The sequence below is a fragment of the Aotus nancymaae genome, unplaced genomic scaffold (genome assembly GCF_030222135.1).
Source record: "Aotus nancymaae isolate 86718 unplaced genomic scaffold, 86718_ANA_hifiasm-v0.15.2.pri h1tg000057l, whole genome shotgun sequence".
Taxonomy (NCBI): Eukaryota; Metazoa; Chordata; class Mammalia; order Primates; family Aotidae; genus Aotus; species Aotus nancymaae.
This window is the reverse complement of record NW_026988471.1, coordinates 54,150,790-54,167,097: the sequence shown is the minus strand read 5'-3', so window position 1 is coordinate 54,167,097 and position 16,308 is coordinate 54,150,790. Positions and strand designations below refer to the sequence as shown.

At 35.6% G+C, this 16,308-nt stretch overlaps 1 protein-coding gene across 8 annotated transcripts in view; it reads left to right on the top strand.

Annotated features, from left to right (window-relative positions):
* The window catches only part of CCDC88A (coiled-coil domain containing 88A), a 123,801-nt gene that overhangs the window by 85,280 nt on the left and 22,213 nt on the right, over positions 1–16,308 (top strand). For all 8 annotated transcript variants that reach the window (XM_064364115.1, XM_064364110.1, XM_064364112.1 and 5 more), the window contains exons 18-23: positions 2,421–2,585; positions 6,143–6,304; positions 7,656–7,933; positions 8,152–8,295; positions 9,387–9,573; positions 13,258–13,403. In XM_064364115.1, coding sequence (XP_064220185.1) covers positions 2,421–2,585; positions 6,143–6,304; positions 7,656–7,933; positions 8,152–8,295; positions 9,387–9,573; positions 13,258–13,403 — 1,082 coding nt within the window. The remainder of the gene's footprint in view (positions 1–2,420; positions 2,586–6,142; positions 6,305–7,655; positions 7,934–8,151; positions 8,296–9,386; positions 9,574–13,257; positions 13,404–16,308) is intronic.

The following is a 16,308-nucleotide window of genomic DNA, read 5'->3' as shown; positions in this document are numbered from 1 at the left end:
AAATTAATGAGCTGATTCTAAAATTTATGTGGAATTATTAATCAAATATTGGTTAAAATTGGAAGCAACTGGAACTGTCATGCATACTGATGCAAATATAAGATGTTATGATTAATTTAGCAAGCAGTATGGCAGTATCTCAAAAAGTCCTGACCCGTGGCCTGGCATGGTAGCTCATACCTATAATCTCAGCACTTCAGGAGGTTGTGGCAGACGGATCATTTGAGGTGAGGAGTTCAAGACGAGCCTGGCTAACATGGTGAACTGCTGTCTTTACTAAAAAATGCAAAAATTAGGTGGGCGTGGTGGCGCACACCTGTAGTTCTAGCTACTCAGGAAGCTGAGCCACGAGAATCGCTTGAACCCAGGAGGTGGAGGTTGCAGTGAACTGAAATTGCACCACTGCACTCCAGCCTGGGTGACTGAGTGAGACTCTATCTTAAAAAAAAAAGGAAAAGAAAAAGGTGAAAATGCTACTTCTCTTCTCTTAAGGAAAATGAAAGCATAGATAAAAAAATTTTTATAACAGCTTCATTCATCATCATCAAAAAATTAGAAATAATGACTGAAAGAAAAAAATTAGTGATGCAGTCAACACATGGATAAAGCTTAGAAATATACTCAGAAACATATACACACACACACACACACACACAAAGATTATATACACTGTGATTTTATTTGTGTGAAATTATAAGAAGAATTTTTGTGAAAGAAAAACAGTGGTTGCCTGGTACAGTGATCTTTCTAGAGTGATGGAAGTGTTCTGTCATATTGATATATGGGTTATATAGGTGTGTGCTGTTCTCAAAATTACTGAATTTCACTGTACATTAGCAATTTGATGAAAATTATACCTCTATTTTTAAAGATTACATTATCTTTGGGAACTTTTGAAAATTTGAATTCATAACCTAATTCACAACATTTTAAATTTTAATTAAATTGTAATGGACAGTTTTTAAATTAGCTCTAAATTACTTTGTTACAATGACTTATTTTTCATCTAGTCTGTATTCATTTCCTCTCTGAATATAAAGATTTTGATTAATGATACATAAAGTTGAAAGAACAATGGGTTTTAAATGAGAGGCCTTTGGCTGGGCACAGTGGCTCACGCCTGTAATCCCAGCACTTTGGGAGGCCAAGGTGGATGGATCACTTGAGGTCGGGAGTTCAAGACCACATGGCCAACAGGGTGAAACTGCGTCTCTACTAAAAGTATAAAAATTAGCCAGGCATGGTGGCAGGTGCTTGTAATCCCAGCTATTCAGGAGACTGAGGCAGGAGAATGGTTTGAACCTGGGTGGCAGAGGTTGCATAGTGCCAGGATTGCGCCACTGTACTCCAGACTGAGTGACAGAGTAAGACTATATCTTAAAAAAGTAAAAATAAAATGAAAGAGACTTGAGTTTTATTCTCAGCTCCCCTTCTTAATAACTGCATATGTTTATAGCCTTTCTAAACCTAGAATAAAGACCTTGTGGGAAATTAATGTAAAATAGAGAGTAGAAATGGTGTCACTCATCTATTGTTACAGGGTGTTAAAAGTAAAAACAAAACAAAACCCAGAAAACTAGGATCGTAGGGTACCCATTAGATTGCTTGCAAAACTTGACATCACATTCTATCTTGGCATCTTTTTAGTCTCACTTCATTGTTTTCTAACTCAGTGGTGGCAGTATTAATTATTGAGTCATAGGCTTTCTTAAGTTGTGCATTAGATGTTGAATTATAAAACATTTCTACCCTTCCCTCAATACAAAGGTTGGGGTTAATTTGAAATTTATTTTAGGGATCTCCTAGGATAAACTAGTGATTCAAAATAGTTTAATAATTCAATATAAGTATAATAGTAAATTTAAGCTGAAGAGAAAGTTATTAAGTTAAATCTGGCAAATGTGGTCATGTATGATGAGTAAGTTGTTAATAGCAATCCAAGGATATAGCTTATCCAGGATTTTCTAGTGTGATGATAATCTACTTTAAGAGAGCCAACTGAGAACTAAAAAATCCTGAATAAGATATATCCATAAAATTAATAATGTGTCAAATCTTTGTGCTTTACATAGACATCTCTGTGAAATTTCTAAATTGGTTATAGATAGCTGTAAAAAGAATTGTTAGTAATTAGAAACATACCTAAATCCACTTATCTGGGGGCATTTTCACTACAAATGATAGGATTTGACATTACAGGATACATTGTAGGAGCATGCCACATAAGCAGAGTATGTTTTATGTTTCTAGGAGGAAAAGATTTGCATTTTAAAAAGCACAAATCATACATATTATTCATCACATTTAAAAATAAATTGCCTCTCATATTCATCAGACCAGCCCAGAGTCAAATTAATTGTGAGAAATATAACAGTGGTGATTTTTTTCTCCTCATCAAAATATTTTAAATAAAACTTTAGGTGAAAAAAAATTATGAAGCTCTCAAACAGAGACAGGATGAGGAAAGGATGGTACAGAGCTCTCCTCCAACATCTGGTGAAGACAACAAATGGGAACGAGAAAGTCAAGAAACGACTAGAGAACTTCTGAAAGTTAAAGACAGATTAATTGAAGTAGAAAGAAATGTAAGTATTTTTTTAATTTTAGTAGGAATAGTTTTTTTTAGAAATAGAGGATAACCGAATATATTTGGATATATTTATCTTAGATACATTTTCTAATATTTAAACAATTCATCACACTTAATAAGAAAATTCTAGTCACATAGGCCTTTTTCTGTTTGTTCCTGCCTCAGGGGCCTTTCTTTTTGCTTTTTCTGCCTGAAACACATGACTGGCTTCCCTTAGCATTTGGGTGGCATATCATATGTCCTGCAGAAGGTCTTCCCTGACTTCTTCCCCCAGTAAAGTTGTTATCCTCAACTTAAACTGTTCACTGTTGTTCCATTTCTTAGTTTTTTTTCATAGCACTTTTCACAGTTAAATTATATTTTGTATTCATTTATGAAAGCAGGTAATTTGTCTTTCTTTTTTTACCACTTTTACTATCTAGATTAGTGCCTGGTAGGTATTAGACACTTAACAAATATTTGCTAAGTTAGTTCAATATATACTTGATAGTAAACAACAAGCAAACAAACTGAACAACAAGTATTTACCCTTCATAAGTTGAATAAACTTAGGGAACTTACACAATAACAAGTAAAATAGTTGTAGTGGTAGTTATTATTTTTTGATTTAACACAAAAATAGTACCTTTTTAAAAAAACTAAGCTAAAACCAAAAATTAATCCCCACACCGTTGATTACTATTTTCTTATTCAAAAAGAATCACTATAAACAGTTTATCTTCCTAGAAAATGTTTTTGTCATTTATCTGTATGTAGAAGTATATTTCTTTTACAAATTTATACCTGTGGGATCATGCTATACAAAATTCCTGTTTGTATTTTCAGTTAACGTTATCTTGGAGATCTCTCTATTTTAGCAGATGTATGTATATTTCATTTTGTGTAATGACTATTATTCCATAGTATGTTACCATAATTTACTTAAATAAATCCCACATTTCTGGACATTTAGGTTATTTTTAAACGTGTTCATAGAATGCTAAATTTCTGACAGTGAAATTGCAAGGCCAAAGGATATATATACATTCGTGTGTGTGTGTGTGTGTGTGTGTGTGTGTATGTGTATGTGTATGTGTTTAATTTTAATTGATATTTTCTATTAGTATTAAAAATCACATCAATTTTCTTTTCTTTTCTTTTCTTTTTTTCCCCCCTTTTCTGAGACAGGGTCTCACTTGTCTCCCAGGCTGGAATGCAGTGGTGAGATCATAGCTCACTGAAGCCTCATCCTTCTAGGCTCAAGTGATCCTCTCACCTCAGCCTCCCAAGTACCTGGGAGCACAGGTGCATGCCACCACACCCAGGAGACTTTTGAATTTTTTGTAGAGATGGGAGTCTCACTATGTTGCCCAGACTGGTCTCGAACTCCTGGCCTCAAGTGATCTGCTCTCCTCAGCCTCCCAAAGTGCTGGGATTGCAGGTGTGAGTCACCACACCCAGCCTAAAAATCATGTCAATTTTCAGTCTCACTAATAGAGTATACCTGTCTTTCCAGATGAACACTGGATATTACCTAGTGTTTAATTTTTGTTAAAGCAATAGGAGAAAATAATTTGTACATTTAAAATTGTGAGTTAGGCATTACACATCTTTCATATATTCATTGGCCATTTATAAATGCCTAATTTTAATTGGTGATATATATACCTATGTTGCTTGGATTCATAATTATATTTTAGAAAATTGAGCTGGCATATGAAGTTCTATAAGGTGAAGTTATTTTTTTTTCTTATTGACTTCCTTTATAAATTTCCATTGGAAAAAAATTACTTGGTATATTTTAGAAAACAGGGTTGTAAACATGGTTAGCCATATAATAGGCTGGTAATTTTTGTGTGTTTGCCAGTATTATATTTGCTAACTTCTTTTTTTAATTTTTTTTCTTTTTTCTTTTTTTTTTTGAGATGGAGTTTCACTCTTGTTGCCCAGGCTAGAGTGCAATGGCGTGATCTTGGCTCACCACAACCTCCGCCTCCCGGGTTCAAGCAATTCTCCTACCTCAGCCTCCTGAGTAGCTGGGATTATAGGTGTATGCTGCCATGACCAGCTAATTTTGTATTTTTAATAGAGACGGAGTTTCTCCATGTTGGTCAGGCTGGTCTTGAACTCCCAACCTCAGGTGATCCGCCCACCTCAGCCTCCCAAAGTGCTGGGATTACAGGCATGAGCCACCGCACCAGGCCTATATTTACTAACTTCTTCCTTTTCCATTGTAATTTTTTTCCTGCTCTAAGATAATATTCTCTCGGCTATCTCTTCTATTCACTATAGACAATAGGATTTTTTTTCTTATTCCCAAACATACCTGGAATAATCGGTAGTGTTTGTACAATTTAGTTTCTCAAGTGCTTAGTATTTCACATATATATGTGGAAAATGGTTCACCTCTTTGTACTGAGATGGTATATAAATTCATCAGTATTATCAGTATTGTTTTTTCTAGTACATATTTTTTCATCCATTTTATTTGAATAAATGAACAAAAGAGAAGTATAATATGATAACCCATCTTAAAGCATTTTGCTTCCTCAGATTCAATTTTATGGTTTAATATGTGGGTCAAATCCTGACTTGCCTTTTACATAGTGACATGTAGTGTATATAAAGCCAATAAAATGAATGTTATATTTACATATACATATGATAAAAGGATCTATTGTCATTCAGTTGTTAACTTTTTATGCATACTGCAGGGTAGACCAATTATGACCTTTTGTACATTAAAGTTTTATTTCTGTTTTCTGGAGGGTTCTTTGCTTATACATTGCTATTGCTGATTTTTTTTTTGTTATGAAATTTAATTTAGAAATCATAAAAATATTCATGACAAGTATTTTAATATGTAATTGTTGATTTGCATAGTAATTCATGTGTTTAGCTATAAAACTGAAATATGGCCTTATGTATTGGAAAAACTGAAAATCGTGTGTTTTGTTTGGAAATGCTCCAGGAGTCTTACAGTTGAAATAGAGTTTTAGTGGGTATTTTAAATCGTGAGAAAAATAAAAAAAAAAAATCTGTGTTAGGTCTGTTTTGGACTAAGATTGTTCCTGTAAACCTGCTTCCCTTTGAAGTATTTATGTTTGGAATATACTTAGTTTTGCCACTCTCTCTAAGACCACCACCCACTTATGTATATATTTGCCTTTGGGTAAATTAGAAAAGATACACCTCCTTGGTTGGACACAGCCCCATTTATTCTGAGCATTCTGAGAATGTTCAAGCAGTATTAAGACCATACAACTAACAATTCCTTTCTAGTTTGTGCATTAATCAATATATTTAGATGTGATATTTTTAGGATATTGTGATACAGACAAGACACAGGCACAATATTAAGGTTTTAGTATTATTGCCTTCTTTCTGATAAATTAAGTGTTTACAATTTGGGATGGGGAAATGTTTTGGTTCTTTTCTCTCTTAAGATTGTTGAGGTTTTTATGGATTATAATGCTAATAAATAGTCATTGTATGAAATGCAGTATATTATAGAAATATGTTTTATATTGCCATTATTGTTAATATGTTTGGTTTTTGGTTTTGTTTTTTAAGAATGCTACACTGCAAGCAGAGAAGCAAGCATTGAAAACTCAACTGAAGCAGCTTGAGACACAGAACAATAATTTGCAGGCTCAGATTCTTGCACTTCAGAGGCAGACAGTGTCATTACAGGAACAGAATACTACTCTTCAAACACAGAATGCCAAGCTTCAGGTTGTAATATAATATTCTGGGAATATGCAACCAAACTCTTGAATTACGCTATTAAAATAAGGGAGGCTAAACATGGAAACATTGTTTCTTAGTGAATGAACTTAATTAATTAAAGATAAATGAAAATATTTTTATTTAGTGCCATCAATTTTTAAAATATCAGAGCCTTTAAATATTAATAAATTCAGTTAATACATCTAAATAAAGATAAATTATATTTACTTTATGGTCTTTCTACCATTTCAGTAAGTTGATTATAATAATTTACATGTAGAAAGCCTTGCTTTAGAGTATGGTTGCAGCATACTATTCCTTATTTCACTTTTGTAGCTTTTTTTTGTCATTTTAGTTAATGGAAAGCAGGACAGCATAGGAATATTGTCTTTAGACTTGTCGTAAGTTCAAAGGATCCATCTTTCACTTAACACTGCCAGTGTCTTTTCAAATAGAACAATCAGGTGGGGAAAAGTTCAACTCTCTGAAACCTCTTAAAGAGCAGAAAAAAGTTTCCTCTCCAGAGCATTCTTCTTTCTGTAACTCTTTTTTTTTTTTTTTTTTTTTGAGACGGAGTTTCGCTCTTGATACCCAGGCTGGAGCGCAATGGCGCGATCTCGGCTCACCGCAATCTCCGCCTCCTGGGTTCAGGCAATTCTCCTGCCTCAGCCTCCTGAGTAGCTAGGATTACAGGCACGCGCCACCGTGCCCAGCTAATTTTTTGTATTAGTAGAGACGGGGTTTCACCATGTTGACCAGGATGGTCTCGATCTCTTGACCTCGTGATCCACCCGCCTCGGCCTCCCAAAGTGCTGGGATTACAGGCTTGAGCCACCGCGCCCGGCCTGTAACTCTTTTCTTTGATAGTGATTTTCATCAACATCAACACTTTGTTTGATAAAGAAAATACTTAATTTGGACTCTTGAAAAATTTCCAAAAGTAATTTTTCACTTCTATCAACTTCTATCAGTAAATTCTAGAAATGATCAACTAGCACTTCAAATTCTGTACTTTTCTGTAAGTGGAATACAAATGGTCGCTGATAACCTTCGTTTAAAATAAATTCAACCCAAAATGTAAAATACATATATACGTCTATGTATACACACACACACACACACACACACACACACGTATGTATGTATGTATGTATGTGTGTATTATAACACCTCCCAAAATCAAAATTAAATGGTAACCTTATGCTTTGGGAAGCTAAAACCAAATATTCCCAGTATAATGTAAATATATCTGCTGTGATTTATTTAGAGCTTTCTTTAGTTAATATTGTAATCTTTTATTTTACAAAGGAACATGAACTATTTTTCTTATGTCTGCCAATAATATGTATTCTTATAGGTTGAAAATTCCACCCTTAATTCCCAAAATACCTCACTTATGAACCAGAATGCACAACTCCTAATCCAGCAGTCTTCCTTAGAAAATGAAAATGAATCTGTAATCAAAGATCGAGAAGACCTAAAATCTCTTTATGATTCTCTGATAAAAGATCATGAAAAACTGGAACTTCTTCATGAACGTCAGGCTTCTGAGTATGAATCTCTTATCTCTAAACATGGAACTCTAAAGTCTGCCCACAAAAATCTTGAGGTGGAACATAGAGACCTTGAAGACCGGTAATTTATTATATTTTGTTGTATTGAGAATTTAAAACCAATTTTCTTCAAGTAGTGTAATAAATTTTATATATTAAACACATCTAATGTTAGTTTACATAGGAAATTTATATAAATTTACATGTGTTTTAAATGATATTAATAAATTATTTATTTCCTTCATTTCTAAAATTTCTTTTTTGGAAATATTATAAACCAAATATCTTTTTTTCCCCCAGTTACAATCAGTTACTAAAACAGAAAGGACAATTGGAAGATTTGGAAAAGATGCTCAAAGTAGAACAGGAAAAAATGCTACTTGAAAATAAAAACCATGAAATAGTAGCTGCAGAATACAAGAAACTTTGTGGTGAAAATGATAGGTAATAAATATACATTATATATAATAAACATATATATTTTATATAGAAAGTATATACATATATTTGTGTGTCTATATATATATATATATTTAATTCTGTATTATTCTTTACATCCAAAATATATACTGCCCCTTTGTAGTACCAACCATAGTTTGAGTTTAGAATTTTAAAAAATAGAATAGGCTGGGTGCAGGGGCTCACACCTGTAAACCCAGCATTTTGGGAGGGCGAGGCAGGTAGATCACTTGAGGTCAGGAGTTTGAGACCAGCGTGACCAACATGGTAAAACCCCTTCTCTACTAAAAATAGAAAAATTAGCTGGATGTGGTGGCATGCACCTGTAGTCCTAGCTACTCAGGTAGCTGAGACAAGAGAAATGCTTGAACTCAGGAGGCAGAGGTTGCAGTGAGCCATGATCGTGCCACTGCACTCCTGCCTGGGTGACAGAGTGAGACTCCATCTCAGAAAAAGAAAAAGACAGGATCTTGCTCTGTTGCCCAAGCTGAAGTTCAGTAGCATGATCATAGCTTACTGCACCTTCAAACTCCTATGCTCAATCAATCCTCCCACCTCAGCCTCCGAGGTAGCTGAGACTACTGGCACACACCACCATGCCTGGCTAATTTTTAATGTTTTTAAAATTTTAACTTTTAGTTTTTGTAGAGATATGGTCTCACTATGATCTCCAAGGCTGTTCTCAAACTCCTGGCCTCAAGTGATGGTCCTGCTTCCACCTCCCAAAATGCTGGGATTACAGGCATGGACCATCACACCCAGCCAATACTTTCTTATTAATGCTCGAAACTTTGAGTACCTATACTTCAACATGTTTAAAGACTAAAAAAATTTTTTCCCAGTGTGCACATGGGTGGATGAAAAAAGGAAATTAAAAATTCTTTTCAAGGGAAGGGTACTCAGAATTTTTTAAAATCTAGTTTTTACAGAATAGAAACTGATTTTTGCTAAGTTTAATAACTTACAAAACAGTCTTTTATTCTAAGTCTGCCTTAATGTTATTTATATCATTTCATATTGTGTAAATCACACTAAAAGCTATTAAGATAATCTAATTATATGATTTCTAATTATAGGTTGAATCATACTTATAGTCAACTTTTAAAAGAGACTGAAGTTCTACAAACTGACCATAAAAATTTGAAAAGTCTTCTGAATAATTCCAAACTGGAACAAACAAGATTAGAAGCTGAATTTTCAAAGCTAAAGGAACAATACCAACAATTGGATATTACATCCACCAAGCTGAATAACCAGTGTGAGGTGAGCTTTAATAAGCTTAATCACTGTATCTTTCCTTTAGGCACCAAGACATGCCTAAGAAATAAATGACTGTATTATAATAAGAGTAGCAGTGTACATTTAGTGGAGTATTTGTAAAAGATTTTGGTCAAGTATCATTGAAACTTACAAGTAATTCAGAACAACTTCCCATATCATTAATTATGATCTTTTAAAAATTATTAGGTTAAACTTATGTCCAGATTCTTTGAAAATTTTAAAATTGTCTATTCATTTAATGAAAAAATGTTTACACCTGGCAGGAAATTATAAACCAATAGAAAAATTGGTTGGAAACAACATACGATTAATTACCTAATGAAGCTCAGAAAGCAATTCATTCTACTTATGATTTATAAAAGTCTAAATAAATTGTTATTAGGATGGCATACCTCCAGAATGGTAGAGTGAGAAATGTGGCAAATCAAATCCTTAAGTAACAATAAAATTGGACAGAATTACAAACAATAAAATTGTCCAAAACAACAATATTAGGACTCTGGAACTCAACAAGGGCATATAACAAATGGAGAAGTATTTCTTAAAGCAAAGCTATTCAACCCTGGGAAGGAACTGTGGTTATCTGAGGCATTCATCTTGGGGCTTCTTCCATTCCTCTTCTCCTTTCCTGGTTCCTATACCTGATAGTCTGACAGAGAATAGGGCAAGCTGTGAAAACCAGCAACTTTTCTTTTTTTTTTTTTTTGAGACAGTCTTGCTCTGTCGCCAGTTGCCAGGCTGGAGTGCAGTGGTGCAATCTTGGCTCACTGCAACCTCTGCCTCCTGGGTTCAAGCAATTCTCCTGCCTCAGTCTCCTGAGTAGCTGGGACTATAGGCATGCACCACCATGCCCATCTAATTTTTGTGTTTTTTAGTAGAGATTGGGTTTCACCATGTTGGCCAGGATGGTCTCGATCTCTTGACCTCGTGATCTGCCCACCTCACCCTCCCAAAGTACTGGGATTACAGGCGTGAGCCACTGTGCCCGGCCAACCAGCAACTTTTCTACTGGAGGAAACTGACTTGATTTGGAACAGAGCATAGAAAAGCCCCATGCCTGGGAGAGTTGTCAAAGGTCAACTCTCAGATAACTTGAGGTTGAAATATTGGTTGGGGCAAGTAAGAGACCAGTGAACTTGTCAAAAATTAAACCAGGAGTTTCAAGAAATGAATCAGCCTCAGTGGGTCTTCATAAGATCCCACATGTCACTGGTGGTCCAGAAAACTGTTCAAGAGAGACCAGAGAGGGCCCTAGCTATCTTTGCATCCCTGGATAATTCTCATAACTTGGGTCAAATGTTAATTATTGGCTGAGGGCTAAGTCATATAATCACATGATTTAGTGGAGGTAGAAAAAACTAATCTATGGTATAAGAGGTTGAGATAATAGTTTACATTGGTGGAAAGGTAGAACAAGTGTTTCTGGAATACAATTAATATTCTGTTTCTTGATCCAGATGCTGGTTTAACACATATGTTATCTTTGTGATGATTCATATATATATGTGTGTGTATATATATATACACACTTAAAATTTGTTCTCCGGCCAGGCTTGGTGATTCACGCCTGTAATCCCTGCACTTGAGGAGGCTGAGGCGGGTGGATCACCTGAAGTCAGGAGTTCGAGAACAACCTGGCCAACATGGTGAAACCCCATCTCTACTAAAAATACAAAAATTAGTCAGGTGTGGTGGCGCATGTCTGTAATTCCAGCTACTTGGGAGGCCGAGGCAGGAGAATTGCTTGAACTTGGAGTACAGAGGTTGCAGTGAGTCAAGATCATGCCACTTCCCTCCAGCCTGGATGAAAGAGTGAAACTCCATCTAACCAAAAAAACAAAAATTGTTCTTTTTTCTGTATATATGTTTTATCAGTTGTCTATTGACACCAATGATGCTCTTTAAAAATGAGAGAACTCTTGGTGGTAATGGACGGTAAACATTTCTTTTTGCCTAATGAGTCTTGAGTTTGCTGAGCAGATATGCTAATCTACTCAATGATGTATAGGCCACGGGTTTGCTCCTGCATCTGTAATTAGCTGGCATGTATGCTGAGGGCTGGCGGGTCTATGGTGGCCTCAGCAGGGATAACCCTTTTCTCTTCCATGTGGTCTCTCCATCCTCCAGCAGGGTTCCGAGAGTCTGAGTGGGAGTACACAGGCAACTTGAGGGCTAGTTATACCATCACTTCCACCCCTTTCTCTTGGCCAAAAGCATTCCAAATTCAAGAAGAAGGGAAATAGATTCCACTTATTTACGGGAAAAGTGAGAATTCACATTGCAAGAGGGCATAGGTACAGGGAAGAAAATAAATGCATTCAGTTTTTTAAGGAATCTACCACATGTGTTTCAGTTTAACAAAATACAGATAAATAAAACAAACATAATATGATATTGACGGTTACAGATCTAGATGGTTGCTTATGGTTATTTATAACATCATTCTCCCAGATTTTCTCTACCTTTTGAAATGTTTCAAAATGTTTATTTTCTTTTTTTAGGGGGTGGGTGGTATAGGCAGGGCGGGTATGTGTTAGGTGCTTTTGCTTTTTTGATACAGATCTCTGGGCTTTACTCTAGACCTGCTGAATTTGAATGCTGGGGCCCAGATATCTACTCTACAAGGGATGCCAAATTTTTTGAATCACTACTTTGGACCTTCTGAACTTCTGTTTGAATCTCTGGCCTAGCTAAAGCATATTTCCACTTTCTACTAACTGGGTACAAAAGGCCCAGTGCTGCTGGCAGCCCAACTACTAGTAATGCCAGATGTTAATACCAACTATTGACTAAATTACCCGATTTCCCTTGATCAAGCCACAAAAACTATACACAGACTTTTAAGGTTTCTTGAAAACAGTGGATGGAGGCCAGGCACAGTGGCTCATACCTGTAATCCCAGCACTTTGGGAGGCCAAGGAGGGCAGATCACCTGAGGTCAGTAGTTCGAGACCAGCCTGACCAACATGAAGAAACCCCGTCTCTACTAAAAATACAAAATTAGCTGGGCATGGTGGTGGGCACCTGTAATCCCAACTACTCGGGAGGCTGAGGCAGGAGAATCACTTGAACCCGAGAGGCAGAGGTTGCAGTGAGCCGAGATCACACCATTGCACTCTAGCCTGGGCAACAAGAGCGAAACTCCGTCTCAAAAAAAAAAAGAAAACAGTGAATGGGGAAATTATGAGACATACTAAGTACTTAATGTGTGCTGTATGCTTGCTACTAGATACTTTACATGTATTAATCCTTGAAACAATCTTCTGGGGTGATAGAGCTCATATCTATCCATCTTTCATAGATCTGAGAACTAACTTGTCCAACATTTCATAGGTAAATAAAATACTAGATATTTGAATCTAGCTTTTAGGCTATACTATAAGATAAACAGTTTTAAAGACAGAAAGCAGCATTTGGGGAGTTAGATAATTTATTATATATCAGACCCAGTGTTTGTGAGAATTAGGAAAAAATATATATATATGGCATGTAACCCAGTGCTGTAGCTATCATTATCACTAAAATAATAATGCTCTGATCAAAGTACAATCATCTAGTTGTTCAAATAGTGGAACACTTAAGTCTTTGTGTAGTACTTCATGTTTTTCAGATGGTTTATGTTAAATGTAAATGTTGATTTTTAAAAAAATATTTGTGTTTAAACAGTTGCTAAGCCAACTTAAAGGAAATTTAGAAGAAGAAAATCGACATCTACTAGATCAAATTCAGACATTAATGCTACAGAACAGAACACTTTTGGAGCAGAATATGGAAAGCAAGGATCTTTTTCATGTTGAACAAAGACAGTACATGTAGGTACCAAATAATTTTCACTCTGAAATATGTTACTCATGACTTTATCGTTGCCATACCCAGTGGCAGAGAAAATTCATGCTAATTTTTATTGATTTTCAACATTATTTCAACAAATATTTTTGAGTGCTTATATTCTAGGCACTATCCTAATAACCAGAAATACTAACATGAAAACATGTGAATCTTGCTCTTAAGGAATTAGTAATATAAAGCAAGGTATATAAATAAACATTTAAATACAGTAATTCTATATAATGGAAATATATGTAGGAGGACATAGAAATATAGTATATATAGGGGCAGGAGTATCTTAGTCTGGGAGAGGCGAGGTGAACTTTCCAAAGATGAGACTTGAGCTGAGACTTAAAGGTTCAATAAGAGTTTGCTTAAGGAGGCATGCCAGGCCAAGAGAGCTGCAATACAAAATCATGGAGGTGTGATGAAAGTATGTTGTGGTGCTTTATAGGACCTAAAAATTAACTGTGCTTTCTGAAGCAAAATTGAGGAAAGGAGGGGTGCAATAGGGAAGTGGCTAAATAGTCAGGAACCAGTTTACAAAGGTTGTTCTATGCCATACAAAGGAGTTGAGATCAAGCTGCAAGACCTGTGAAAGAGAATTGACAGGCTTAATTATTGGTAAGTTGTATCTCCAGAGAGTTAAAGAATCTGTTAAGACTCAGATTTTGGCCTATGCAGCCCAGTGGTAGTCTTTGTATTACTACACATTGATTCATCTTTACTCAATATATCCCTTCTCTTTTCGCCCACAAATGAGAAGCACCGTAGTATAACAGAAATAGCTCAGATGTTGAAATCAGCTTCTGATTCATGTCCCAATTCATCCACTCACTAGCTATGTGACTACAGACAAGTCACTTCATTTCTTTGATCATTAGTTTCTTCTTCTCTAAAATACAGGTAACACTTACTTTCCAGATTATTCAAGGAGTGCATGAATTAGTATTCTGTACCTTTCAGACTTGATATACAGAAATAGCCAGGGCACATGTGAAACCAGGATACAGCATACATTTTTCTGAAGCACTGGTCTTACCAAAAAATTTCAGTCAGGGAACATTATTTCTATATTAATACACAGGTATATCATGGAACAAAGGCAGAATTTGTGTAAACTTTCAAAGTAAATGTAAAACCTCAAAGAAATTTCATATTTGTGGCTGTACACCTTGGGCTCCACCTTTAGTCCTTTTAGTCTTTTCTAGGGTATGTATTCCTTTCCTTGCTTCCAAAAGAAGCTTTGTTTTAGGTTAAGAAGCTTTGAGTATATATAAAGCTTTTGGCATTTGAGTCTCCTGTCCCTTAAGCAGAGGCGTTATCCAAAGCTTTGTTGTCTTACTATTCTGACCCTTGGTGACTAATACATTTCCAGGTGAAGGTGCTTATGTCTAGATAGTTGACTTCCAAAGATTATTATCTATTCTGACTTACTGAATTTAAGTTACAAGTATCCATCTTGCACGTCAGATATTTCTAGCTAAATGCCTCTATCACATGGTCCTAGCAAGATGGCAGTGGACAGGCAGTACTGAGAATTTGAAGGTTCTTAATGATATTTCAACCAGTAAAAGGAGAAATGAATTGGGAGCTATGGCCTTGGTTAATACAGCCATTAACTTTTCAAATGTCACCTCTTCTGCAGGCCTCAGATCCAAGCAGTTGGTTAATAATAAATGTAGGCTGTCTGCTGTTTGTGCTGTGGTATAACTGTTGGCAACATCTGTTCACAAGGCATCTCCTACAGAATCTCTCAAGTTAGTTTCTCCCAGTCTCCACCACTGTAATTCAGCCTTTCCTCTCAAATAGACTACCCCATTAGCCTCCTGAATGTTTTCTTATCTCCAGTCTTTTTTTATTTTTCAATCTTGCTCTGTCAGCCAGGCTGAAGTGCAGTAGTGCAATCTCAGTTCACTGCAAACTCCACCTCCTGAGTTCAGGCAAGTCTCCTGCCTCAGCCTCCTGAGTAGCTGGGACTATAGGCAAACACTGTCGCACGCTGCTAATTTTTGTATTTGTTGTAAAAACAGAGTTTCACCACACTGGCCAGGCTGGTCTCAAATTCTTGAGCTCAAATTATCCACCCACCTCCATCTCCCAAAGTGCTGGAATTATAGGCTTAAGCCACCGCGCCCGGCCTTATCTCCAATCTTTCTGATATATCCTGTTCCATCATTAGGTTAAACTACTTTAAACAAAGATTTCTTACCATTTTGTAATGAAACTTTCAATTCTTCTGATTTCCTACTGATCAAAATCTAAAACCAAAACTCTACCTCTGTACTTCCTCTCAGCCTACAACATTCAAGCTAAACATAATTTAGCATTTTTTTAACTTCGTACACTATACCAACATAATTTAGTATTCTTATCTTTCCCTTTCAGCCTATCTAAAAATGGCCTTTTTCTTCATGGGGATTTATTTCGTGACCTAAGAGGGATGTATTCACCTTCTATAAGTTCCTGTTGTACTTGCACAGTATTTTATTTTGGTACTGCTACTTCCTTGGATTATATAGTCTTTTTATATATACACACAAACACACACATTATATGTTAATAGTAATCTATAGGTATATCTTCTCCTATATTATAAACACAGCTATTTATCGTTCATCTTTATATACACCTCATGCCTTCTTCATTGTAAATGATCACTAATGTTTCTTAAGTAAATAGTATTCTTTGGCACTGTGGGGTTTTTTTAGAGACATTACTTTAGTGGCCTTTGATGTTTCTCTATTTAGTAAATACTACTGAGAATATAAAAATGAGACTAGGATGTGGTGACTCATGCATTGCTGGAGTCAGGAAATAATTCTCTACAAGTAAATGAAGCCTGAGTAATTTTGGCAAAAAGAAAAAAATCTATTTGCATTAACATGT